A 26,816-nucleotide genomic window follows, 5' to 3' on the forward strand; every position below is an offset into this window, starting at 1 on the left:
AGTCAGATTTCAGGAAGAAAACTGGTTGAAAATATTATATTTCATCTGTATACTGTACTTCAGTCTCCTTTTTTAGTCTTCTGTCTGTAATACATTTTTCTCTTTTTTTTCTTTTTATATCCTTTTGTTATACAAATCGGTGACATACTTAAATTTTCTAGCGTGGCTTCTCATTGGTCCATTCCCACCAAGCAACCTTATTGGTCCATATGGGAATGATCACAACAAAATTTAAGTAAAGAACACAATCAAAATTGCCCAAAAAATTTCCTTTCAAGTAAACCTGTTGGCAGACCTAGACCAATAGAGATGCTTGGTGGTAAATAAAAAGATAACATACAGTGAAGCTGATTTGAATTTCCTAATACAGGCTTATTAGAATTTTTCCACCAAGATTATGAATATTTAATATTATGTAATAAATTTAATAATTGAAGGGGAGGCCCGGGGACTAAGGGAGCCCGGCACCATGGCAGTGGAAGCGGCATACATTACCTGTTATTGTTGTTGTTAGGGGAGCTACCGAGTTGCCATCTTCACTTCTCTCTTCATCTGCGTTGTAGAGTTTAGCTCCCTGTGTCCGCTGGGGCATGTCATGTGACACGCAGGAACGGGTGCCGCAAGTAGCTAGACTGTGCAACGTGGCAGCAGAGAGGAGTGACGTGGACGTGTCACTAGCTTCCCTGACAGGTAATATACGCTGCATCTGCTGCGATGCTTTGCTCACTCTGCGGGGGACGCGGGCGAATACATGCCAGTGAAAGGGGGGCCAGCGACAATTTTGATAGGGGGGGAGAAATGGTTTTGCTGGGGGCCCAGCTGGCTCAGTCTTGCTGGAGAGCCAGCCAGGTCCTTAGTTACGCCCCCGATACAGACTGAATGATGATGAGCCAATAGTAGGATGTTTACACCCCCTCCCCCCCAATCTGGATTCTCTTTCTGTCTTGTATAACGCCACTTCCTCTTCCTGTTTGCCATGCAGGAATCATCAGGGACAGCTCCTGTGTCTACATGTCTTCCTGGGAAGCCTATAAATGTTTTGGCCTGAACTATGAGATGCTGGTTATTGAAAGTCTGGACAGTGATACAGAGACCAGGCGTCTCTCCCCTGTGGCCGTGCTGGCTAAAGGAGATGGCTATGTAGACCTTCTTAATGGTATGTATATCACTCCCTGATGTTATGTCATGTCAAAGCCTGTCTGTACCCACACCGCTAAAACCCTGAAGCAGTAGAATGGTGGTGATATGAAAGATGAACAATAATTCCTGTTTTTTTCTCACAAGCTAACACTGTGTATCCTGTTCCTAAGTTACCCAGACTTCCTCTTGTGGACCCACAGGCATAGCCAATCATTCCTCTGGTCTGTGACACACCCACTCTTGTTGTGAGGCTTTGTTGGAGCACCACACAACGTATTAATCTAATGCACAAGCAATCTGCACCTCATAGGCTGCTGCAACTCGTGTGAATGTGAATAACAGCGGCACTCAGTCAGTAATTTGGGTGCTGTCAAAAGATGGAGCCCAAATTACAATAAAAAAAACATGATTCAGTGGTCAGCCGAATTACATCTTTGCCCTGATTCCATGGTGGCCTACAGGGGGAATAGCAATAAACGCCACCGGGACTTTTGCAGGAGCAGGGTGAGCCCTTTTTTTTGTCTTCGCCCTGCTCCCAAATTTCCAGGTGCCTTAATTTGATGTACACGCTGCAACTACCAATTAACCCCCTCCGAACCGCCTAACGTGGAAATGTGTCAAGTCCTGGGGCCGGGTTTTGCAGGAGATTGCATGCGCATCTCCGCTTGAATGACGGAGCTCCGGTCCGTCATCAGTCTGCCAGCGGAGATCGCCGCTTGGAGACTGTTAGGCAGCAAAACTGTAGTCTATTTACATTGTACAGCGCTGCGATCTATGTCACCACTGAATTGGGGACAGCCTTGGTTGGTGGGGGGAGAGAGAGAGGGCGTGAAAAAAAAATATTTAAAAAAGACAAATTTATTAAAAAAAACAAATACATAAATATAAAAACAATCAAACATTGCCGGAGTGATCAGAGCCCACCAACAGAAAGCACTGATGGTGGGCAGAAAAGGTGTGTAGGTGTAGGTGTGTGTGTGTGTGTGGGGGGGGGGGGGGTAATCACTTGTGTACAGAGTTGTCCGGCCCTGCAGAAAGCCTTTAAATTTGCAGTGGCCTGAATTGTAAAAAATAGCCTGGTCACTAGGAGTGTGTAAACCTATGGTCCTGAAGTGGTTGAAGTGACACTGAAGCAAAAAAAACTTATGATATGATGAATTGTATCTGTAGTGTGGATGATTAATCAAACATTAGTAGCATCTTTTTATTTTCAGTTATATAGCGTTTTGTTTTTATAGCATTGCATCATTCTCTAATATTTGCAGTTTACACACTACACCCAGCATTTTAAATTATTTCACAGAGCAGAGCTAATGATCTTTTCAACTTTCCTCTGCAGTAAAACCTTACACAAACAAGATACAGTGAGAGACACTTGAGATAATAAGACAGAGCTCTCTGCCACTTTGCAAGTCACAGAGCTCAGGGAGGCATTTTTGCATAGAAACAACTGAAGTTTCTTAACTTTTCCTGTACTGGAAACAATATTAGACTCAAATCTCTGCTGCTAATGTTTTATTTCTTAGCCACACATACACGTCATTTTATTATAAGTTTATTTTCACTTCAGATTCACTTTAATGTCATTACTGAGCAGAGGAGGATCATGCCAATAAATGCCAATAATAGAAATTACAATGGTTGTATGCAGGGCCGAATTTAGGCCAAGACCGCCTAGGCCATGGCCTAGGGCAACACAGGATCTAGGGCACCAAAGCAGCAGGCTAAAATGGTGCAGCATTTGCAAGCTTGCAAATGTTGCAATGCAGGGAGCTTAGGTGAGCGCCTGACCGCGGTACTCTACTGCTAGCTGCCTGTGCAGAGGCCACCTTGCTCTCTGTGCATGTTTGCATTGTGGCCGGCAGCTATGGACTTGGGCAGCATTGGAGACGGAAAGGAAGAGGAAGCTTCTGCACTGTAGATGATCGGAGAAATGAGTGACACTGATGTCTGCTGTGCTGTGAAGGTGAGCTGGCTATTTATATTGAAAGGGTGATGGAAAAAGGAGGGATTAAGGGAGTAATCTACCTATACTGGAGGGAAAGGGGTCATCAGGCTACCTATACTAGAGAAAAGGGGGGAGGGACGTCTGGCTACCTATACTGGAGGGAACGGGTGAGGGGTCATCTGGCTATCAATACTGAAGGGGGACGGTTGGTGACAGCGGCCTTGGGCGGTAAAGAGTACAAATCCGGCCCTGGTTGTATGGATTCATAATATTTACCGTATGAACCCGAGGCTATCCTGCGGTTATAGAAAAATACTTACCTAAGACGAGAGAAGCCTCTGGATCCTCCAAAGGCATCCCTTGTCCTCCTTCAGACCATTGCTGCTGCCCAGGACCCTCGTGAAGTTCACGACTGTGCTCCTGTTCTTGGATGAGTATGACTGTGTCTGCGTGAGTATGGTTGTGCCTGCACGGTAAGCTGGAGCCATTCATGCACTGTTTTTAACCTTAGTTCGCCTTGATATACTTGAAGAAACTCTGTAACAAAAAAAAAGTTCCCCTGGGGATACTCACCTCCGGATCCTATTGAGGCTTTCCCCGTCCTCCTGTGTCCCACAGAGGTCTTGCAGTGCCCCTCCGAACAGCGGGGATGTAAAAATTTACCTTCCCGGCTCCAGCACAGGCGCAGTATCAGCTCTCTGCTCGGAGACAGGTGGAAATAGTCGATTGCTGTTGGCCCGCTCTATTGCGCAGGCGCAAGTCTCCTGCTGCTGCACCTGCGTAGTAGAGCGGACCCGACAGAGATCGGCTATTTCCAAGTGGAGAGCTGCAACAGCGCCCCCGCTGGAGAGAAAAGGTAAATACTGCACAGCCTGACAAGTTATCGGCTGTGCGTTCCATGGGCTGCAGCGAGACCGCCGTGGGACACAGGAGGACGGGGGAAGCCTCATTAGGATCCAGAGGCTCCCCCCTACTGAGGTGAGTACCCCCAGGGGAAGTTTTTTTTGTTACAGAGTCTCTATAAACTTATTATCATTAAAATGTATTTACAGCAAAGTCCCCGTTATCCAGAACTCAAACACCTGGAAGTCTCAACTAACCAGCACGCCTGAGGAGATAACTAGGACTGTTTTTTGGGGGATTTGCAGGCATTAAAATACCTACTGAGCCTCCAGCAACATCTTGTAGCCTTCCTGTAGCTCCTAGTAACTAATCCCCACCAGTGCCGAAAACTAGGGACTTTGCTATATAGAGCGCTAACATAATACACAGCACTGTACTGTACAACAGATAGAAGAGGCATTCAAACATTAAACAATGTTACACGGGGACATTATTTACTTTCTGTGGATTGCTGAGTGGTTAGAAAATCTATTTCGGCTTAATTGTGCTGGGCTTAGGTTGGGATGATGTTCCTTTCTTTCCTGTAGAGCTAGTTGAGTTAGGAAGTAACAGGATTCTATCCTATTGAGAAGTGTTCCTAGAGGCTGGACTTTGAAGGTGCAGAAACCTGGCTTTAAGGAGGCATTCCACGTCAGGATTTTTTGATTCCATATATTCTGCAGCCCAGGAGAACCATAGAAAATCCAGTCCATTGATGAACACAGAGGTTCTTCTACCTGTTACACTTTTTTTTAATCTCCTGCCCTTAATATTATGCTTTTTATACAGGACCCTCAAACCATGACTTCTGCTCCGGATACTCCTGTCGAAAAAGAGTCTCGTTGTTTCACCCCATTGTGGCAACAAACAAGTCCTATGAGGTCTTTTTCACCAGCACCAGCCCCCAGAAGCTGCGCCTGAAACTGCTGAACGCTGACAACACCAAAGTGAGTTCTTCCACCAATAAGCCAACCAATAAACATGATACCTCCACAAATAAATAGAAATTGTTGGTTTTGCATATTCATAGATGTGAGTGTGAACTTAAGAGTTACAAGGCCAGTCTCATTATGGAGTGCCTACACTAAAGTTCCTTACATAAGTTCAACTAAGGTCACCGAAAACAAATAACTGACATCGCAGAAACAACTTAACCAGCGCCAAAGACGAATGGAAAATGACGAGTCTGTTCAACGACATTGTCCACATACCGATATTGAAAACGATCAACTCCTCTTAAGTACTGAGCGAGCAAGCAGAATTTACATTAGGCACAACGTTGTTTAAATGACCTTGTGCACATGTTGCCGACTGCACGACATCTGCCCAACAGTCATCCTAGTTGATCCGCTGGATAAATCAGGCAAAATGTCCAATATCTGTATCTATTATCATTTTTTGGGTACATTTTTTTTTTTTACATGATTATTGTCCGATACAGCAAAATCTGTTGTGTGTCGAAAATTTCAAATGGCTTTTATTGAGCATGTGTACGTAGCTTAATACTGGATGCATCCTCCACAAACAATGAACACATCCACAATGAGACAGCGAATGCAGAAAAAGCGACATAAGCTACATACGAGTTAAAAATTATCATTTTTTGGGTACATTTTTTTTTTTACATGATTATTGTCCGATACAGCAAAACCTGTTGTGTGTCAAAAATTTCAAATGGCTTTTGTTGAGCATGTGTACGTAGCTTAATACTGGATGCATCCTCCACAAACAATGAACACATCCACAATGGGACAGCGAATGCAGAAAAAGCTACATAAGGGCTCTTTCACATTAGGGTAGATTTTCTGCGTTTCAACGCAAAGGGTAAAGTTTGCATTACCCAAGGTGAAATGAAAGTCCATAGACTTTCATTTTAGCTTTCACATATAACGCTGTGTTTTTGTGCGTTGCGTTACACTGCACCCAGGCACAGTTTTTCGGCCGACGCTAGCTTTATGCGTTACAATGTTAGTCAATGTAAAACGCACACTATGCGCATTTTTAATCCGTTAACGCAGACAATCAGTCCCAGAATGCAACAGAGGAACAATGTAGAAAGTTGAAAACTAAAAGAAAAAAAATTACCTGCGTTTTTCTATGTGCTGTAACGCAATGAAAACGGATTAAAAACGTACACTCACTGCTGTGCAACGCATATTAAAACGCATACAACAAAACGTATGCTTTGAGCGTTCTCCAACGCAAGCTCTGATGTGAAAGAGCCCTAAGAGTTTCCCATATGGCCGGAGTTCTTTGAATGATCCAAAACCGACCCGTAAAAAATGATTTTCCCTTTCCTGGGGGTTCTACCAGCAGCCGCCCTGTGCCGCGCTGTCACTGAATGATCCTCCGGTCTCCTGCAGCACCCCTCTTTCATTTGGATGAGCAGCCCTGGTCTGTGCACCTTTTGATTTTGCCCCCATGGATGGAAGTGCTCTGCGCATGTGCAGTACGGGTACTCTTCTGTTGCGCATGCGCAGAACACTTCCAACGATGGGAGCAAGATCAAGGACGCGTGCGGCCAGGGCAGCGCATGCGCCGTGGCCGTCAACTCGCTGGCCGGAAAGAGGGGCACTGCGGGGCCTGGAGAATCATTCAGTGACGGCGTGGGCACAGGTTGGCTGCAGGGGCCGGTAGAAGCCCCAAGTAAGTAATCATTTTTTACAGGTCGTTTTAGGTTCCCTTTAACATGGGTAGTGTGTGTGAGGGGAGATCACAATAATAATCAATTGAGTATGAACAAAGGCATCTCAATAGGGGTTACCTATTTCATCACATTGCATGGTGTCTTTATGAGATGTCTCTATTGCATTAGAAGTTGTCCCTCATTTTTGTTTCATAAATGTGGGAGCTGTTGCTTTGTTTGACCTGCAACACGTTCGTAGTGTGCTCTGGATCCATGAACAAGATATAAACATTGCTTGCTAACATCACCTGCCATACAAGTTGGTGAACAACAATTACCAACTGTGAGTAAAAAACTGACATGAATGCTTCAGTTTCAGACATTTCTGCCCTATTGTTTAGGACTAGCAGACCTAAGCCCATTACAATAAAGGTTTCTAGGCCTCCCTCACAACCCCCTCCCTTCCTTCCCCATCACCGCCATCATCCGCCATGCTCACACGCGCATGACTGCGCTCCCCCTGTACCCGTCCTCCTCCTGTCCCAACGGCCGCACGCATGTAGTGTGGCACAGCGCAGTAGCACAAAGACACGGACACAGGGACAGGAGAGAACGCAGGGACACAGAGGGTTTATTGTATAGGATGGTAAAGACCAGCATTGGCCTCAAACTCAACCAGGACTTGCAGTTCCACTTATGAGAACAGGGAGATTTCTGATGCATCGCCACTTCCTGTTTTCTTCATATTATCATCCTTTGTCCGTTTTGCCAGGCCAAATGCTCACTGCACTTTGTCTTCTTCCAGGCTGTTCGTGTCGGGATCTACTACTCTAATCCTCAGCGCCTGGATGTCTATGTGAACAATATCTACATCAACCCAACCAACATAAACTGGAAGGGATCCGATTACACTTTATTGGCCCCAACCTACCAAGGTAAGTCTGATGGCTGTTAATTGGGTTTGTGAGCAAGGCTGGATTTACTTACTGAAGCTTATAGGCACAGAGCACATGACGATAGTGTCTTATGATCAGAGCTGGAATAAGGTCCTCCAGCACCCAAGGCGGAGACACCAAAGGAACCTCCATTCTTCCCACGACAGCCGTCACACATTGATTGCAATTAGACTAAGAGGCAACTCCCCGCCAACAACTTAAAGTGGAATGAAACCCATCATTTCTTCTTTACTCTAAAAGATTATTTACAGCATATAATAAACTAACACAATTTTTGTTTCTAGTAAAACAGCATTAAAAGGGTTAAATCACAGGACAGACTTTTTCTCCTGCAGGGGCAGCTGCATGTGAACCTTATTTAGTGTTTACATTCTTCACTTGATACAATTAAGTTAACATTCTCTGACTGTGCAGAAGCTTCTGCTAATGAGTCCTGAACTGAAACACTGCTCAGAAATCATTACTGGGTGCATTTACATTAGAAATACAACAGTTATGAATAAAATGCACCAGCAGCTTTCAAAGTAAATAAACTGAACTTTAGGAACTTATAATTTCTAAATGATTAAAATTATAATAATACTTGTGCACAAAAGCAAATATGATAATTGTATGGGTTATAAGAAGTAGGTAAACACATTTTTATTGAATAGTTTGTCAGAGTTTAAAACCGCTTTAATCTCTAGTTATCTGGTTTGCAGCCACTGCCATGTATCCCCTTTTCTTATTTCTCTCTGCTTCAAACACAATAGGGGAATGATAGCAGAGTGAGTTGTGTGACCCCTCCTACACTGCGCCCTGAGGCTGGAGCCCCTCTTGCCTCTGCCTCAGCCCAGCCCTGCTTATGATGCGCTGGTAAAGGGCCTACCTTCTGCAGTCTTCCAGTGCTGTTAAGGCAGACCATGCACAGACGACAAGTTATTTTGGACTCATTTTAGAAGATATGCAAATAGATTCAGCTTCAGGACCAGGGAAAATGATCTTGATTGAAATGTGAATAACTCAGAGGCTGGAAAAGATTGAATTTGGACTACATCTCTTATTTAAGGATAAACTCCACATAGTTTAGATAAGATTCTTTCTTTTTTTTTACTTAACCTCCCCGGCGTTTAATTTCTCTTTGATTTTTGTACCAAGAGCGGTACCATTTTTTAAAAGGGTTTCTTTATATTGGAGCATGCGTACAATATAAAAAAGCACTCAGATATTTGTATTGAATCCAATGCAAAAAAAAGTGAATTTGCCACCTGATGTCATAATGCTGCGTACAGTCACCAGAGAGTGCATGTAGCATCATCAGAGGTACGCATCGGGGGACGTGATCAACGAAGGAACAGGAAGTGAGGAAGGAGGAAGAAGAGATCGCCACCAGGGATTGCCGCAAAGAAGACGGAAATACGCTCGCAGGGAAGATGTGGGGCCATACAAAAAACTGGACTGTGTTCCTTTTTTCTTTTTTATGCCTGAAAGAGCTAAATATTCAGTTACTGCAACTGACAGTTTTTCTCCAGTTAGGACCTAGTCAACTGTAGAGTAACCCTCAAAGATAAGGAATTACAGTTATAAAACTCTTTCCTGGCAGAGAACAGTTTCTGAGTGCAGGGGATAGATAAAAAAAGGTCAATAGTTCATATGTTTTAGTTCTGGAACACAGAAAGACTTAGTCATTGAGCAGAGACAATAAAACATTAATTCTACTTTTTAGGTTTTTAAAGATGAAATAAAACGGTCAGCTTAGAGTAGAAGGATTGATAAAATTGTTTCTCATCAGTTTTATTTTCACCTCAGATTCACTTTAAAGAGTTACAGGATTTATGTAGCAGGAGATATACTGTACTACAAAATGCATGATTTTTTTCCCTTTTTCATCTCCTGTATAGGGCAGTACATGCCACAGCTTAGCTCTACCATTAATGGAGACAACTACTTTGACAAAGACTATAGTACACTGTATATTCTGGTCAGAGGGTCCACCCCAGTGGAAATTCGCACGTCGCCCCTCATTGTCATCGCCTTCAATATTCCAGCAATGACGTTAGACCAGTTCTATGGAGAGAATCTTGTTAAGAACCTGGCACTTTTCCTGAAAATCCCGGCCAGCAAGATCCGTATCACCAAGATTATTGCCGAGGGATCCAGGCGTAGGAAGAGAGCAGCTGGAGGTCTCACGGTATCGGTGGAAATTTCCGATCCACCAGGACAGCAGCAGGATAATACAACATCAACAGCAACAAATACAACAACAACAAATACAACAACATCCAACTCCACAGGTAACAAAGGGCTTTTCTTGCACAGTGACAACTTTTTGTACCACAAGGGAGTTACATGAGGCCATGGTCAGTACTGAAGGGCAGTACTATAGCCAACATCTATGATAACTGAGCACTGGTGTCCATATGTTACTTTTACAGCTGCTAACACATAAAATTAAATTCTAATGTTCGTAAAATGATTTTCCCCTGTGGGACTCATAGCATGCAGCTAAAGAGAGCTGCAGCAACTTACATTTATGGTAGGGAATTCCAAAGGGTAGGGACAGCATGACAGAAAGCTCTGGCTCCAAAAGTTTTGAGGTGCACTCTGGGAGTGACCAAGTTTATGGATCCTGCTGATCTGAGGTTGTGGGAGGTGTGTTGTAGTCCTTCATGTACTCAGGACCCAAATTGTGTAGGGATTTGAATGTTAACAGTCCAATCTTGAAGAGTATTCTCCATTTTACATAGCATACTGTGCAAGTTGCCTTCATGTCTACAACACTGTTCATAAAGACAAAAAAAATAATCATTATCATTTCTCATCATTCAGGTGAATTATCATTCTCGGATTTCCAGCAAATAAGTCAGAATTTGGCATCAGCTGCAATCAATGGAAGCCTCGGCAATTACCTGAATGTCACTGTTGGGTCACTGTCTGTGTCTGACCCCGTCCCATCTCCAAGTGACCCGGGCTGGAGTGAGGTAATATTTGTCACCTCATTCCTGGTCTCATGCATTATACAGTTTGTCCTTCAGGGTTTTTTTACACTACATGAAATTCCAATTTTGATGAGATTTTACATATGGTTTGATTTTTGATGTTATTTTTTTTTTTTAAAGTCCTGCATGCTGCGTTTTTTTTCCTGTGATTTTCTTCTTGTGTTGCTAGCAACAAGTCCGTAGCCCCGCCCCCTAGCAGAAGAGGTCACGGGCGCTTCTCTGATTGGTCCTAGAGAAGCACATATGACCTTTTCCTTTAGGGGCAAACAAATACCAAGGGGTGAGCAGCACAAACCAACTTTAATGCAATTTTTTTGCAAAGCATGCACGCAGCAATGGAGACCCCAATCTCCACAAGAAATATATATAAAAATACAGAGGGGCTGCAGCACACAACAGGAAAACAGTGACAGGGTCTCTTGGTTACGCTTTAACACGCTTAAGCTCACCAACTGCGCCAATGTGTCTCCGATCTGGTGAGTCCTACTCTGAAATCTAGTTTTTTTTTTATCAGCAGCCCTTTTCCTTTAGGGGGTGGGGCTACAAACAGAAGCCAGACATCGGGACACTTGGTAAGTATAAAAAAGTCAAATCCATGTACAGATCAAGGAATACATAATAAAGATTAACAATACATGAATTACTATAACTGTATAGCATTTATATATCGCTTCAGCAGAAGAAAGCATCAGTCATTAACCCTTTAGCAGCCAGTTTATTTAGAGGCTTACAAGTGCTCCAGGCCAAATTATTTTAGCACTTTTTTTAAAATTTCTTTTTTTGTGAGATTTCTTTGCTTCTAATTAGTACTGCTGTAATACGTATTTATGGCCACTTGTCACTAGGGGGCAGTGTGAGACAATAACAGAGGACTTCTGCTTTCAGGTACTATATTTTCTGCTAGTAAAGAGAGATCAAAGCATTCCAAGAATTTACAGCACGGCCGCGTCCCCTGTCACTAAGGTTACGCGACCACCGGAGATGACGTAGCACACTGCCGGAAATGCAGTAGCGTCATGCCATTCATTGCCGTTAATGCATCCAAGCCCATTACAGGGCTCTGAGCGTGCCGTCCTCCGTGGGGATGATTATGCAAAGGCTACCATGGAACTGTATATATGTATAGCACTTCTTTGAGAAAGCCGTTTAGGTGAAACATGTCATATCAATCATATACAAGCACTTTGTAATATAGCACTTGTCACTTTGCAGCCTCAGCATTCAATAGGGGACTATATGTATCAGAGACGATAGCAATGCAGGTCTAGTGCGTATCAATAGCATGGGCTAAGCATGAGCACGATCATTGACCTCTAGTGTTGGGAGTATACCTGTTGTGGAATAGCTACACCACTCGGACAAACTGCCTGAGTGGGGGATAAGCAAAGACCTCCACGCGATTGTTCATATCGACAGATAGACGGTTCTCCCTACACCATTCATCAATTCAAGGGGTAATTTATTGACTAATTAGTTTTATGTACGAAGAGTGACCAACTCTATTTTACCTATAGGGATTGTCCGCAAGGACCTAGTGTATTGATTATTCATTCCCTGGTATCCATCTCGGAAAGTGTATCAAGAATTTACAGCCCAAGGCGTTCTGCCGACTGAGGTCAAAAGCAGCGCACTTATCTCAAACCAGATAGCTCTATGGAAGCTGCTTATGGGTTAATCAAAGGCAAGCTGATCAAAACACAAAGCATTGTGGGTGCCACCTAGCCATGCACAATGAAAAAGATGGTACACATGCACTTCAGGGGTTTCATATTATTCCCAGAAAGGCCGGTGCACTACTCAAGTGAATATTAAGGGAACATCTTTATCTTGTCCACCACTCTGAGTCTGAGCTCAAATGTAGAGCAGCCAGGCAGGCAGTAATGAGATCAAAGTGCTCACTGCTTGCACCATTTTTCCCACATTAGATAAATCTTAGGGGGCATACTCCTGTCCATACAGTATATTAGCTTTGTGTATGGGAGGGCAGAATCAGTCTGCTTAAAGGATAACTGAAGAGGTATATGGAGGCTGCCTTGTTTATTTCCTTTTAAGCAATACCAGTTGCCTGGCAGCCCTGCTGACCCTCTGCCTCTAACACTTTCAGCCATAGACCCCGAACAAGCATGCAGCAGATCAGGTCTTTCTGACATTTTTGTCAGATCTAAAAGATTAGCTACATGCTTGTTTCTGGTGTTATTCAGACACTTCTGCAGCCAAACAGACCAGTAGGGCTGCCAGGCAACTGGTATTGTTTAACCACCCTGGCGTTCTATTAAGAGCGCCAGGGTGCATGCGCAGCAGTATTTAAAAAAAAATGTTTTCCCTATCATGTAGCTAGCCTAGCGCTAGCTACATGATGCCCCCCTCCCTGCGCTATCCCTCCCACCCCTTCGATCGCCGCCGGCTTCCCCCATCACCATGGTGACGATCGTGATGACGACGTCATGACGTGACGTCATCCAGCGTTCCGATCCACCCCGCAGCGCTGCCTGGCACTGATTGGCCAGGCTGAGCAGGGGTCTCGGCCGGGGGGGGGGGGGGGGGGGGGGGGCGGTTACGCTGCGGATAGCGGCGCATCGGCGGCGATCGGAATCAACACGCAACTAGAAAAGTGCTTGCTGCGTGTTTGAAAAAAAAAATTGTGAAAATCGGCCCAGCGGGGCCTGAGGGGCGCCTTCCAGCGGTAATAGACGAGCTAAGCTCGCCCATACCGCTAAGAAGGTTAAAAGGAAATAAACATGGCAGCCTCCATAGTCTTCTCCCTTCAGTTGTCCTTTAATCCAGTCAGCAGTGGCGTATCTAGGCAAAATTGCGCCCATGGCAAACACTGAAATTGCGCCCCCCCCCATCAGAATAGCAGCATTCTACTTCACAGCTCAAATACAATCAGGGCACTTCTCCTCCCATAGAGCCTTCACTCGGCACATGATTGCATTAGACTCTAGAGCACCCTAACACCTCATCCACTACCCCAACACACACACAAAATCACGGCACTCCTGCCACAGACAGAACACCAGATGCAGATATGGACCACAAAGGGGTCCAGGCAGACCAATAAATTTGGGCCCCTTCCCTATTAATTGAAAAAGTGCTCATGTTAAAAACTCTTATGCTGGGTACACACGTTGTGATTCCCACTCGATCGATCGATTATTTCTGACATGTTCGATCGTGTTTCGATCGATACTGCCGTCGGTTTTGCATACTGAACATGCAAAATCGACGGCTGTATCGAACGAAACCCGATCTAAGATGTCGGAAATAATCCATCCTACGGATCAAGCGTGAAATTGCAACGTGTGTACCCAGCATTAGTCCAACGGGGAATGGGAGAGGGAGAGAGAGGATAGATAGACATAGCAGAAGTTGATAATGAGGGCAGCCCACCATTGAGCCCTCCCTCCCTCCAAGTCACACAGCATGTTGGGGTGAGAAGTAGTTCCCTGGAGCAATATATATATATATATATATATATATATATATATATATATATATATATATATATATATTATACCGGTATATCAGAAATCGTATTCTGATGTTCAAGGCTGTGTCCCTCCACACCAAATGTCAGGCATGAGCTGGCTGTCTCCATGCAAGTGCTTTGAGAAAGAAGTGGAGTCTAAGCAGACAATTCTTCAGAGCAACTTTAGCGTGAATCTTCACATTCCACATGAACACCGAACACAGAATAAACAACAGTCCTGACATTTACTGACCCAGCAACTGCAGATCAAAAGCCAAGCTCTGCATAATCAATCCTCCCCAGCCTGACCTTCCTTCTGAATATTAGTGTTGTCCGGATCATGAACGATTCGGATCTTTGATCCGAATCTATTTTATGAGTCGATCATCCGAATCATCAAAATGAACGATTCGGATCGCAAAAGGGGCGGGGCCAGAAGCGACACGCCCCCTCTCAGCGGGCAGCGGGGTCCTGGAAGCAGAGCAGAGATGGATCGGTCTGTTGGAGGGGACTCAGGGGAGGCAGCCTTGCAGGGACAGGTAGAGGGGACATGGGTGCCACTGCCAGATATGTGTAGAGCACACACACCGGCTGCAACGTGCTGCCCATTATAGGCTGGCTGTTCCGTAGTGCTGCACAGTGATCACATTGGAAGCTTTTGGCTCAGCACAGCTCAGTAACTTTGCAGACAGTGTGATTGAAAGGCAATTTAATCCTCCTGCACTCGGCACTAAACAGCTGCACTTATCTTTGGGGAATGCTTTCTTTCACTGTGCGACCTTTTCTTTCAAAGTGTACAGATGAACATATAGGTGAAATATATGTAAAGCATGATTGCAGCATGTGGGTATTACGTGCAAACATTTCTGCTCTCTGCTCGTCCCTCCTCCCTTCTCTGTCCACTCCCTGCCCTCTGTCCATCTTCTCCCCTTCTCTGTGTGTCCACTCCCTCCCCTTCTCCTGCCCACAGACCTGTCCTGCTGTTCATTTCACCCCCGAATGCTTCCTGTAGTAAAATGATCCGAGATTCGGATCAAAGATCCGGATCTCTTCAATGATCCGATTCGAATCATCCGGATCATTGAAAAGATCCGAACTTCCCATCTCTACTGAATATCCGCGCCTAGCAGAGGGCGGGGCAGAGATAGAGGACGTCACCAGCACAACACGAGAGGATTGAATGCTGGGTGACTCTCACTTACAGGCAGTCGTAGACTACAGCTGTGCTGCAAACAGACCACAGGCTGAACAGAGCGGCGTGATGCCATGGCAGCGGCGTGTGAGCTATGGCAACAGATTGTGCATACGATCGGCTGGGTGAAATGTGTCACACTGAGAGCAGACATGGCGCCAGCCTCGGACAGGCCCACCGAACCACCGATGGTCCCATCGGTGGGCCCCGGCCGTCTCGCCTCCTGGGGGCCCCAGTGCTAAAAAGGAGGGGGGCTAAGCGCAGGAAGGGGGGACATTGTGCACAGATCGGCGGGGAGGGGCGGAAGCCTCCCCCCCCCTCCCTCACCTAGGGACCCCCCTTCCGCGCTCCCCCCCCTCTCCAGAATTGCAGCCAGCGGGGAAGAATCACTTAACGGCATGAGTTACGGAGATGAGATCCGTAGCTCTGCGTGCCGCTGGCTGGTCTGCTCTGGTTCCTGAACTGACTGTCCAATCACGCTCTCGCAGGAAGTACTGCGAGAGCGTGATTGGACAGTCAGTTCAGGAAGCAGAGAGCAGACCAGCCAGCGGCACGCAGAGCTACGGATCTCATCTCCGTCATGCTGGTAAGTGATTATTTGCCGCTGGCTGCAATTCTGGAGGGGGGGCCCCTAGGTGAGGGAGGGGGGTTTCTGGTCACTGCTGCCCACATTACGATTTTCTGGTCACTGCTGCCCACATTACGATTTTCAGGTGTCTGCTCCCCACATTACGATTTTCTGGTCACTGCTGCCCACATTGCGATTTTCAGGTGTCTGCTCCCCACATTACGATTTTCAGGTGTCTGCTGCCCACATTATGATTTTCTGGTGACTGCTGCCCACATTACGATTTTCAGGTGTCTGCTGCCCACATTACGATTTTCAGGTGTCTGCTGCCCACATTACGATTTTCAGGTGTCTGCTGCCCACATTGTGATTTTCAGGTGTCTGCTGCCCACATTACGATTTTCAGGTGTCTGCTGCCCACATTATGATTTTCTGGTGACTGCTGCCCACATTACGATTTTCTGGTCACTGCTGCCTACATTGCGATTTTCTGGTGTCTGCTGCCCACATTACGATTTTCAGGTGTCTGCTGCCCACATTACGATTTTCTGGTGTCTGCTGCCCACAGTACGATTTTCTGGTCACTGCTGCCCACATTGCGATTTTCAGGTGTCTGCTGCCCACATTACGATTTTCTGGTGTCTGCTGCCCACAGTACGATTTTCTGGTCACTGCTGCCCACATTGCGATTTTCAGGTGTCTGCTGCCCACATTACGATTTTCTGGTCACTGCTGCCCACTTTTGGGGGGGGGGTATCTGGCACCAACCTGATTGCATTTTGGGGGGTATCTGCCGCCAATCTGATTGCATTTTGTGGGGGTATCAGCCGCCAACCTGATTGCATTTTGTCGGAAAATCTGCTGCGATTTGACTACTTGATGAATTATCATGAGGCATGTAACTACTTGAATATTTTATCTAAAATGTATCTGGTCGGACCTAATCTCTGTGAATAACACCGCTACTTATGTTGTGTTTTTTTTTTTTTTTTTAAGTCTGCCCATGACTCATCGTGACCACGCCGATGTTCCAGTGCGTGGTGACACCCATTTACTTTCGCTGCGGCGCGCTGCGCGCGCCGCATGTGGACATATCCCTATTGGAGACTGTCCTCAGAAGTGCTCACAATCTTTTCCCTACCATAAACTCATGCAAAATTTCTAGAGTACATGTGTATGTGAGCCCAAAATGGGGGGGGGGGGGGGGGGGTGGCGAGGAGGAGGGGATCGGGGGGGGGGGGGGGCCCAGGCTGAAACTTCCTTGGTGGGCCCTTAGTGTCCCAGTCCGACCCTGCATGGCGCCCATCAGAGCTTTGGAGCCCATGGCTCAAGCCATAGCTGCACCCTTGTAAATACGCGTCTGCCAGTCAGGGGATTTGGAATCCAACCAATCTGGGGTTATCTCTTGTCTAACCGCAAACAGACATAGACTTTTTGATAACTGCATGTATACTTACTCCAACCCGAGAACACGCCCAGAATGCACTGAATTGGGCTTCTAGATATTGGGCAACCCACCTTGTCATGCAGAAATTTTACAATTTGCCTCCAAAAGCCTGCCGCTGGTAAACACTCCCGTATAACGTAGACAAACAAAGAAGCAGGGGCATGGAACTTAGGGCAGGCGTCAATTATATAATTGTTAAATTTGTGGAGTCTGGAGGGAGTCATATATGTCTGGTGCAGGATATAGAGCTGCGTAAGCCGCTCTCATAGATTTGGTGAAAAGCTTTTAGCTGCAAATAAGGCCTCATCCTAATACTCTTCATCCTAGTCAGTTATTAGCGTCATCCGTTTGGACTTGGATTGACTTGTTTGAGTAAGAGCACCATGCCCAATCAAAAATGTATAAATATTCCCTATAAGATGTTTAAAAGATACCTTCGTGCAAATAGAAATTAAAAATGGGGGTGCAGGCCTGTTTAGTGGGCTCTCCTCATGCCCACTGCTCCCCTGTTCGCTATCAGTTGCGACCACCCCAACCAGGAAGTAAGTTTAGGGGGTCACTAGGCTGTACCGGAGGGGAACGGGCGAGAACAGGGGGAGCGGTGGGCATGAGAAGAGCCTACTAAATATGCCTGCTCAGCCCGTTAATAGGGCTATCTTTGATAAGCTCTAATACTGGTTAATTATGTAGTATAATAGAGAGACCACCAAATTGCATGCACACGGCGTGGGCAAGCTGCAAATATCAGAAGCTTTAAATACAAGGGACTGAGTGTTGGGTCATAAAGTGATCAAAGGAGAGAAGTTTTCCATTATGGACCATGTGGCCAAGAAACACCATCCGCCCTTCTGACCGTACAGTGCTTCTTAAAGAGAACCCGAGGTGGATCTTCGGGGGGCAGATTCTGCCCCCCGACCGCCGCACTATAGCCCCCAGAGTTTAGCGACAAGATGTGTCGCTAACTCTGAGGTAAATAGAGGGGCGAGGAATTCCCGGTTTAAAACGCCCACCAGGGGCGTTCCTGCAGGGTTTCCTGAACTGCCATTGGGCAGCTCTCTTCCCTGGCTGCTCCTCCTGCCGCTCCCCTGCCTCCCTGCAGGCTATGAGAGACAACATAGTCTCTCAGTGCAGCTACTGTACGTGACCCAGAGGTCACCAAAGTGAAAGTGGGCTACTGTAGCCCACGGAAGCGGTGGAGAGCGGTGGTTTTTGCGGCTACCTGATCCACTCAGCCCTGCGGATCAGGTAGCCTAGGTTTTTTTTTGCATTTTTTGAGCCCACCTCGGGTTCTCTTTAAAGCTCAAAAAGACCATATTTGTTCTTATTACTGAGGCCTGATTGAAATAGAATAATTGTGTTATTAAGTATTGTTGACACTTTATATGGTGACTTTATATGGTTCATTTTTTTGTAATTTCTCAGTTTTCTAGATTATAGGGAGTACAGAATGCTGGGAAATATATTTTGTTATAAGTTGCAATCTATTCTGTACCTGCATTATGTCTATAAACCCCTGTTGGACAAACTGAGGACTCCAGTAGATGCTGTGCAGCCCTCATAAGATGTATTATATAGTCTATGAGTAAGGTAACATCCACCTGTCATAACTTGTACATACTGTACATGTACAGCATATGTATAAATGAACTTGTATATACAAGTTAGTTACAAGCTGCTCTATAGCACAAAGAATAAAGAAATTCAATGAAAACTGCAGGTACAAGTTCCACCTCTCTGGAAACTTGTACAACAGTTGTGTCTTTTCTTTCCCCTGAAAATGTGCTATACGATCCCAAAGCCAGTAGCTGTTCAAAAGGTAGTTGTTGAAGTCTTCCAGGAATCCCAGCCATGGTTGGGCTACATAGAGGAATCAGTTGAGGCCAGCTCAAACTATGTGAGGCCATTTAGCACTTCATATCTAGCTAGTTGATCACCACTGGTCCAGAAAGAAAAAGCAGGTGGATTCTTACTAAGCCATATACGGGAATGACCAGAATCCAGAGTAACAGAAAAATTTGTTGTTTAGGTGGCAAACAAAACAGATCCAGCAACGCCTTCCACTGGGAGCTATCTGGCCACCGTCTCCACCTTGACAGTGGTCCAAGAACCAATAGCTGGACTACCGGGAGAGAGGATGTCCCAGCAGCCATGTGTTATGGCTCAAGATTCTAACGTAAGTCTCATGTCAATATTTCTTGTAAAGGAACGAGCACAAGCATGTACATTAGAGTGGGACCTGTAGTAATGAAAAGTGGTTGTAAACATCACATTTTGAGATAATTCTGACTCCAACAGAAGACTCTATAGGCCATATCTTATTAAAGGTGATAAGTTGCTTGCAGATGAGAGCTACTTACCACCTTGCCATTGCATGAGGATTACCCGCAACTCCTTTTGCCGGTTTTCGATGGCTGATCATTAGGGAGCATTGCTCAGGTGAGGTTTTACGCTGTGGTCCTTCAGCACCACGGCACTGCTCCCTCGCTCCCCTGGAGATGCGTGCGCACACCCGTTGAACATCCACTGCCATCTTCCGCCGCTGCATTCTGGGGGACTCCTTTAGTAAAGAGACATCCAGAGCTCCCAGTTGGGCTGCCGCACATCTCTGAAGCCCCCCTGCAGCTGCACCGTCACCCATGAGTAATGTACTTACCGCCACTAAACACGCGCTGCCTCTCGCCGCAAGTCAAGATGCTGTAATTACAGTGTCTCTCACTGTAATTTCTGTCCCTCTGAGCCCCAGCAAAGCATCTTTGAAGCTCCCGCGGAGCTCCCTATTGGTCCACTGTCTGGACCAAAAATGGTCTTTGCATGGTCTTTGTTTAGCTCTTTGCAGGTTTAAGCTGACGCCCATGAAATGCTTCCCGGCAACATAAAAATCGCAATAGGATAGGCTGTAAAGAACACACTGGGCGATTATATCACCCAAGCGAGTTCTTTATCGCCAGGGCGGTTGGGTGGGTGTAATAGGCAACTGGATTAGGCGATGCACTCATCGCCTACTATAAGAACTCTGTAATGGGATATGGCCCTATGTATCAAAAGTGAGAACTTATAATCACCATTCCAGCTTCTGACCTGCCATCCAGGAAGTGAGCTTTATCAGACAGGATGGGGTAAAGCAGCACACAACTCTATTCTCTGTGCAGAAGCAGGTGGCTTTGTAATCTGGAGGATATGCGGCCATGTGACTGCTTAGTCATATTTGGGACTGTCTATGAAAAGGACTGTGACATCTGCTAATTATGTGCTGTTTGCCAGGTCAAAACTACATTTAAAACTGTGCAAAGAATTTAGCTATCAACTAGGTGTTTAACCACCAAAACAAAAAATTCAGGTCTGATGCACTAACTTTCCGTAATGTTTTCATGTGCAGGTAGCCACGGCTATTTTAGCCATAGCACACATTATGCAATTAGCACAACTCTAGTTACCTGGGTAACTTGTGCATTGCTATGGTAACTCGTGGTATGCTACTTGCGTTAGTGGTGTATGGCACATTACCATAGCAACATATATGTTACACAGGTAATGTGAGAAGGTGAGACTGCAGCACATCATGTGATCAGCAGAAAGAATAATTGGCTGTAGCTTACCTTGCCTGCAGGATCTTTAGACTAGCAGGTGCAGTAAGAGAGCGACCTCTCATCCTGCACACTCCATCTTCCAGCATATGACGTCAAGGATGAGATACAGGTCAGTCGCAACAAAACCTTCCAGGCACAGTTACACTTCTTCCCTCAGACGATACCCCTGCGTAATGCAGAACCACCACATTATTCCTCCAGCACAAACACCAATTCTCAGACTGCTAGAACTTGAAAACATTACAGCACAGAACTGCAACTGGTAAATGAATGCTTCTCATCCTGATTTCCACTATTTTAACTCCTATACTGTCCTTGACCTGTAATATTTATATAGTCTGTCAGTAAGTAAAAATGCACAGTTTTCTTAATTCAACTGTGCTTTAACCACTTCACCCCAAAGTGGTTTTTACCTTAACGGTCAAGAGCGATTTTCACCTTTCCATGCTCATCCCTTTCATTTGCCAATAGCTTAATCACTACTAATCACAATGAATTGATCTATATCTTGTTTTTTTTCACCACCAATTGGGCTTTTTGGGGTTGATATTTGTTTTCAGTAATTACTTTATTTTCTATGCATTTTAAAGGGAAAAACAAGGAAAACATGAAAAAATACACTATTTCTCCAATTTCATCCCCTATAGTTTTATTATAAACACTGCTACTGGACACAAAACCCACACATTTTATCTGCCTATTTGTCCTGGCTATCACAAGATTTAATTATGTTGCTAGTACAAAGTATGGTGACAATATAGTATTTGGAAATAAAGGTGTATTTTTTCTATGGTGTTCTTTTTTTCCACTGTTTTCACAGCACGTGCACAGCGGCAGCAGTACTGTCTGACTTATAAAAAGCCGTTAAGAGGCTCTAGAAGGACGTTTTTATAAGTCAGCTTGTCATTAAGTGGTTAAAGTGATGAATGAAGTATAAGGATTAACCTGTTCACCTCCAGTGGGACGAGTATCTACATCCCTGAAAACTGCACTTGAGCTCCCAGGGACGTAGAAACTCAACCCTTCCTGTTTACAAGCAGTGCACATGTCCACACCCTCGGCTTCACGTGGGGATTTAGCATTCCAACCAGACAGGAGACTGTGTGGGGTCATCTAGTGGCCCCCAAAAATATTACCTTAAAAATATTGTAAAACAAATTTCAGTATTACAGCATAACAAACCCATTTACACTTTCTCCCCCCTCCCTGCCCACATATAACACACATACACACAAAAAAAAGGCCAAAGTGACAGAATTTAAAAGACAATATATAAATTGTTGTCTTAGGGTCTTAGCTTTTTAAATATGCATACCATGAGGGTGTATTATTGTTACTTTTGCAAATAAGGGTTTGTAATTATTGATAGAATACAATGAGAAAACCCAAAACATACACCTTTATTTCCAAACAAAATATTGTCACCATGCATTGTACTAGGGACATAATTTAAATGTTGTAATAACCAGGACAAAAAAATGTGTGGGTTTTATCTACAGTAACACATTTTATTTTACAACTATAATGGCTGAAAACTGAGAAATAATGCATTTTTTAATGGTTTTTTCTTCGTACTCTCTTTAAAATGCATATAAAATAATTTTTATCAAAAAGTACCACCAAAGAAAGCCTAATTTTTGCCGATCTTTTGGGTGTAATAAGTAGTGATAAGTTATTGCATAATGAATGGAAGCAGTGCTGAAATGTGAACATTTACCTGGGGCTTCCAACCATAGTCTGTCTGCTCAATCGCCGTCCTATCGGGCTGATCTGTTCTCGTGCAGTGTGGTTTTGCAAATTTCCAGACTAGGCCAGTCATGCTCTAATGTGCATGCGTGGCCCCAGCTGGGCGTACACCTCGATTGAGGTCCCGTGGCCAGGAGCATTCTGCCCATGTTTGCTAAGACTGTAACTTACGCTTTAGCTATGGGAGCACAATCATGGGACATGGACGGCCGGGACCTTACATGCGGATCACAGACTCCACTACGGGAGAACGGAGCAGCCAGGAGGGTGGCGAGGGAGCCTCCGGCCTACAGGGGGCTGGAAGAAGCCCCTGGTAAGTATATATCCTTATACTTAGTTTATCTCTGGTTTCCTTTAAGGACTAAAGGCTTGATTCACTAAGCTGCACTGCTAAAGCAAGGAGGAGCGGCCACTAATGCATGCCTTATATAGCTGCTAATGTGAAGGAGCGGCCACTAATGCATGCCTTATATAGCTGCTATGTAAGGAGTGTGCCTTCTTTAGGAGAGTGCCTTACTTAGATAAGAGCGTGCCTTCCTATACATAGTTACTATGTATAGGAAGGCACGCTCCTATCTAAGGAAGGCACGTTCCTAAGGAAGGCACGCTCCTTACATAGCAGGAAGTACTGCTATGTAAGGCATGCATTAGTGGCCGCTCCTTCACATTAAGGTGCCCTGCTTTAGCAGTGCAGCTTAGTGAATCAAGCCCTAAAATAGAAAGAGCATACTAACATGTTTACTTCTATTGAAAATCATTTTAGGGGTAATTCTTGTTCTTGCTTAATGTGCTTGGTGGTGAGAATTTGTTGACATTCTCACAGGAATCTTGCTAAGCGAAATTGGGGCTAATTCGCCACAAGACCGAACTTTAAAAATTTTGTTTGCTCATCCCTAGTATAAACATTGCCTGGCTCATTAATCTTTTGTTCTGTACCTGAGATTTCGCCAAAGTGTCACATTAATTCTGAGCATTATTCTATTCACAGGGAAACTGTGTGTCGGTGAGCACCAGTTCCTTATCACTGACAGCTACGTTGAAATACTCTAATGGCACCATTGTGAACGATGGGTTGGGAGGAAACAGCACAATCCTGTTTGACAGCTGCTGGGCCAACTACACCGACCTCGTCCTCAAACTGCCAGGTAAGAGCAACCTCCCAATACCAACAGAGCCGAACTTGCCAACAAAATAGGAAAGATGTGGGACTCCGTGGAGGAAAAACAATTGGCAAACAAAAAGTCACTCACCATTACCACATGCAGACACAATATCAACATATGGCATGGATGCTGTGTGATTGCGGTGGGGCACAAAACTCAGAGCAGACCGCCACAATGTCCATTTTGCATCTAAAAGAAGCTTGCTCATGTGTAGTCCAGGCGGGAGCCTAATTTACTAAGACATCCCCAGAGATATCCAAGCAACTCCAGTAGGAATACTACAAGTCTGGATTGGCATTTTTACTGCTATTAGGTGGTAAAACTCTCACTTGAGACATATTGAAGCATAAGTACTTATTTTAGTGAAGTTAAGTTTAGTGACTATGCTACAGTAAATCTGGGCGAAAGTCATGCCTGGTAAATTGGGCGTCCCCATAGGCCACAATGCAATTTGCATCAACTCTGGCTAGTGGTGGTGGGTATTAGTGTTAGGCGTAGGTAGAGGGGAGATTAGTGTTAGACGTAGGTAGTGTAATGGTCAGTGTTAGGCATAAGTATGAGAGAGGTTAGTGTTAGGCATATATAGGGGGTAAGTTAGTGTTAGGTTTAGGTAAGGGGGAGGCTAGTGTTAGGTGTAGGTAGCAGGAAGGGGAGTTAATGTTAGGCGTAAGTAAGGGGGAGGATAGTGTTAGGCATAGATAGGCGGTTAGTGTTAGTTGTAGGTAAGGGGGAGGCTAGTGTTAGGTGTAGGTAGCAGGAAGGGGAGTTAATGTTAGGCGTAAGAAGGGGGAGGTTAGTGTTAAGGCGTAGGTAGGGAGGCAAGTTCGCTTTAGGTGTAGGTAGAGGGAAGTTACTGTTAGATGTACTGTCCTTGTGTAGCAGGGGCAAGCGCTGTAAAAAGTGAGCAGGAGATTTGGGCGCAGACAGCGTCACCATGAACCATATTAGGAATTAGGGCTATAGCAGAGCTCAGTGACTGATTTAGGCAACGTCAGAAGACGGAGCAGTGTTAGGCATAGGTAGGGAGTGATTAATGTGAGGTATATTTTAGGGAAGTGAATAGTAGAAAATCAGTAATATTATCGATATTCTACCATTTACAACATCTCGCCCCCATATTAACAGGCATCTCTAAATGTACGCATTTCTAGGCATAGGAATTGTGTAGTTAGGAGTTAGAACATTTCTTAATTTGAATTGCTGCTCCACATCCCCATCTGTGAGAATTTCCAGTGCTTCCTTTCCAGAAAGCTGAGAATTTTTTCCCAAACAAGAATGTCAGAGACAGAAACCACTATCATATTTTCTTTGTAGAACCAGGAAGGCGTTAGAATCCCTTTATGTTTCCTTTCTTGGGCACCCTTATCTCTGCCAGGTCTCACACTAAGGCCTACGGAGGTCTCAGGGACTGAAAGTGAGGTGCAGTGTCTCCACTTGGTCCCACTGGTGACCCATGTGACATTAGTTCAGCAACCAATGACAGGGTAGTCTCTACCAGCCTCTCAGTATAGAGCACCAGTCAATAAGTAGCCTCACACATGTCAGTTCTTCTGGGAAACATAATAGTTTCTTCTATTACAGGCAGCGGATACCAGCTGGAGTTTGTCCTTAACCAGGTCTCTGCTCAGACTAGAGCATTTGCTGCTAAATCTTTACCACCACCGACCACCGCAGCTACTAACACCACCACAGCTACCAACGCTACCACAACTACAACAAACCAACCTCATCCCCAACCCAACCCAGACCCTGATGATGGGGACTCAGCTGTCGCCACCTACAGTCCCTTCCAACCACTGCTGGTGCTGGCCGTCACCCTGATGACCATCAACCTGCTTATGGGTGATGAATAAACAATTGCTGCATCACTGGTGAGTTTCATTACTACTATTTTTATTTTATTTTACTTTATTTTATTTTACAGTTAGAAATAATGTGTATGGACAGTATCACACATTTTTCCCCTCACCATGCCATTTATATATTTGAGATAAAAAAAAATAAAATAATGCACCAAAATATACTGGTACCTTAAAATCGCAATTGCACGATCTTAGCAGACAGGGCCGTTTTTGACACACACTGATATTTGAGAAGTGAAATTAAGTTTACTGGATTTACAGAAAGTGCGCACTAATTGTTTAAATAACATTAGGCAGGTGCATAAATTTGGGCACTGTTGACATTTTATTGATTCCAAAACCTTTAGAACTAATTATTGGAACTCCAATTTGACTTGGTAAGCTCAGTGACCCCTGACCTACATACACAGGCAAATCTAGTTATGAGAAAGAGTATTTAAGGGAGTCAATTGTAAGTTTCACACCTCTTTTAATTTTATCAGAAAAGTAGCAACATGGGGTTCTCAAAACAACTCTCAAATGACCTGAAGACAAAGATTGTTCATCACCATCATGGATTAGGGGAAGGATACAGAAAGCTGTCTCAGAGATTTCAGCTGTCTGTTTACACAGTTAGGAACTTATTGAGGAAATGAAAGACCACAGGCTCAGTTCAAGTTCCAGCTCGAAGTGGCAGACCAAGAAAAATCTCAGATAAACAAAAGTGACGAATGGTGAGAACAGTCAGAGTCAACCCACAGACCAGCCCCAAAGACCTACAACATCATCTTGCTGCAGATGGAGTCGCTGTGTAACGTTCAACCATTCGGCGCACTTTACAGGGAGATGCTGTATGCGAGAGTGTTGCAGAGGAGGCCCACAACACAAACAGAGCCGCTTGAGGTATGCTAAGGCAGATTTGGACAAGCCAGCTTCATTTTGGAATAAGGTGCTGTGGACTGATGATACTAAAATTGAGTTATTTGGGCATAATAAGGGGAGTTATGCATGGAGGGAAAACAACACAGCATGTCAAGAAAAACACCTTCTACCTACAGTAAACTGTGGTGGTTCCATCATGCTTTGGGGCTGTGTGGCCAGTGCAGGGACTGGAAATCTTGTCAAAGTTGAGGGACATGGATTCCACTCAATATGAGCAGATTTTGGAGACTAATGTCCATGAATCAGTGACAAAGCTGAAGCTGAGCCGGGGCTGGATCTTTCAACAAGTCAGCGACCCTAAACACTGCTCAAAATCTACTAAGGCATTCAT

At 44.8% G+C, this 26,816-nt stretch overlaps 1 protein-coding gene across 1 annotated transcript in view; it reads left to right on the plus strand.

Annotated features, from left to right (window-relative positions):
• Positions 1-26,816, plus strand: part of LOC137519451 (fibrocystin-L-like) — a 388,270-nt gene that overhangs the window by 357,669 nt on the left and 3,785 nt on the right. Inside the window, exons 68-75 of the mRNA XM_068238405.1 lie at positions 983-1,156; positions 4,760-4,917; positions 7,402-7,531; positions 9,433-9,825; positions 10,361-10,512; positions 19,233-19,379; positions 23,528-23,684; positions 25,284-25,573. Of these exons, the coding sequence (XP_068094506.1) occupies positions 983-1,156; positions 4,760-4,917; positions 7,402-7,531; positions 9,433-9,825; positions 10,361-10,512; positions 19,233-19,379; positions 23,528-23,684; positions 25,284-25,555 (1,583 nt within the window). The 3' untranslated portion in view covers positions 25,556-25,573. The remainder of the gene's footprint in view (positions 1-982; positions 1,157-4,759; positions 4,918-7,401; positions 7,532-9,432; positions 9,826-10,360; positions 10,513-19,232; positions 19,380-23,527; positions 23,685-25,283; positions 25,574-26,816) is intronic.

This window comes from Hyperolius riggenbachi, chromosome 5 (genome assembly GCF_040937935.1).
Source record: "Hyperolius riggenbachi isolate aHypRig1 chromosome 5, aHypRig1.pri, whole genome shotgun sequence".
Taxonomy (NCBI): domain Eukaryota; kingdom Metazoa; phylum Chordata; class Amphibia; order Anura; family Hyperoliidae; genus Hyperolius; species Hyperolius riggenbachi.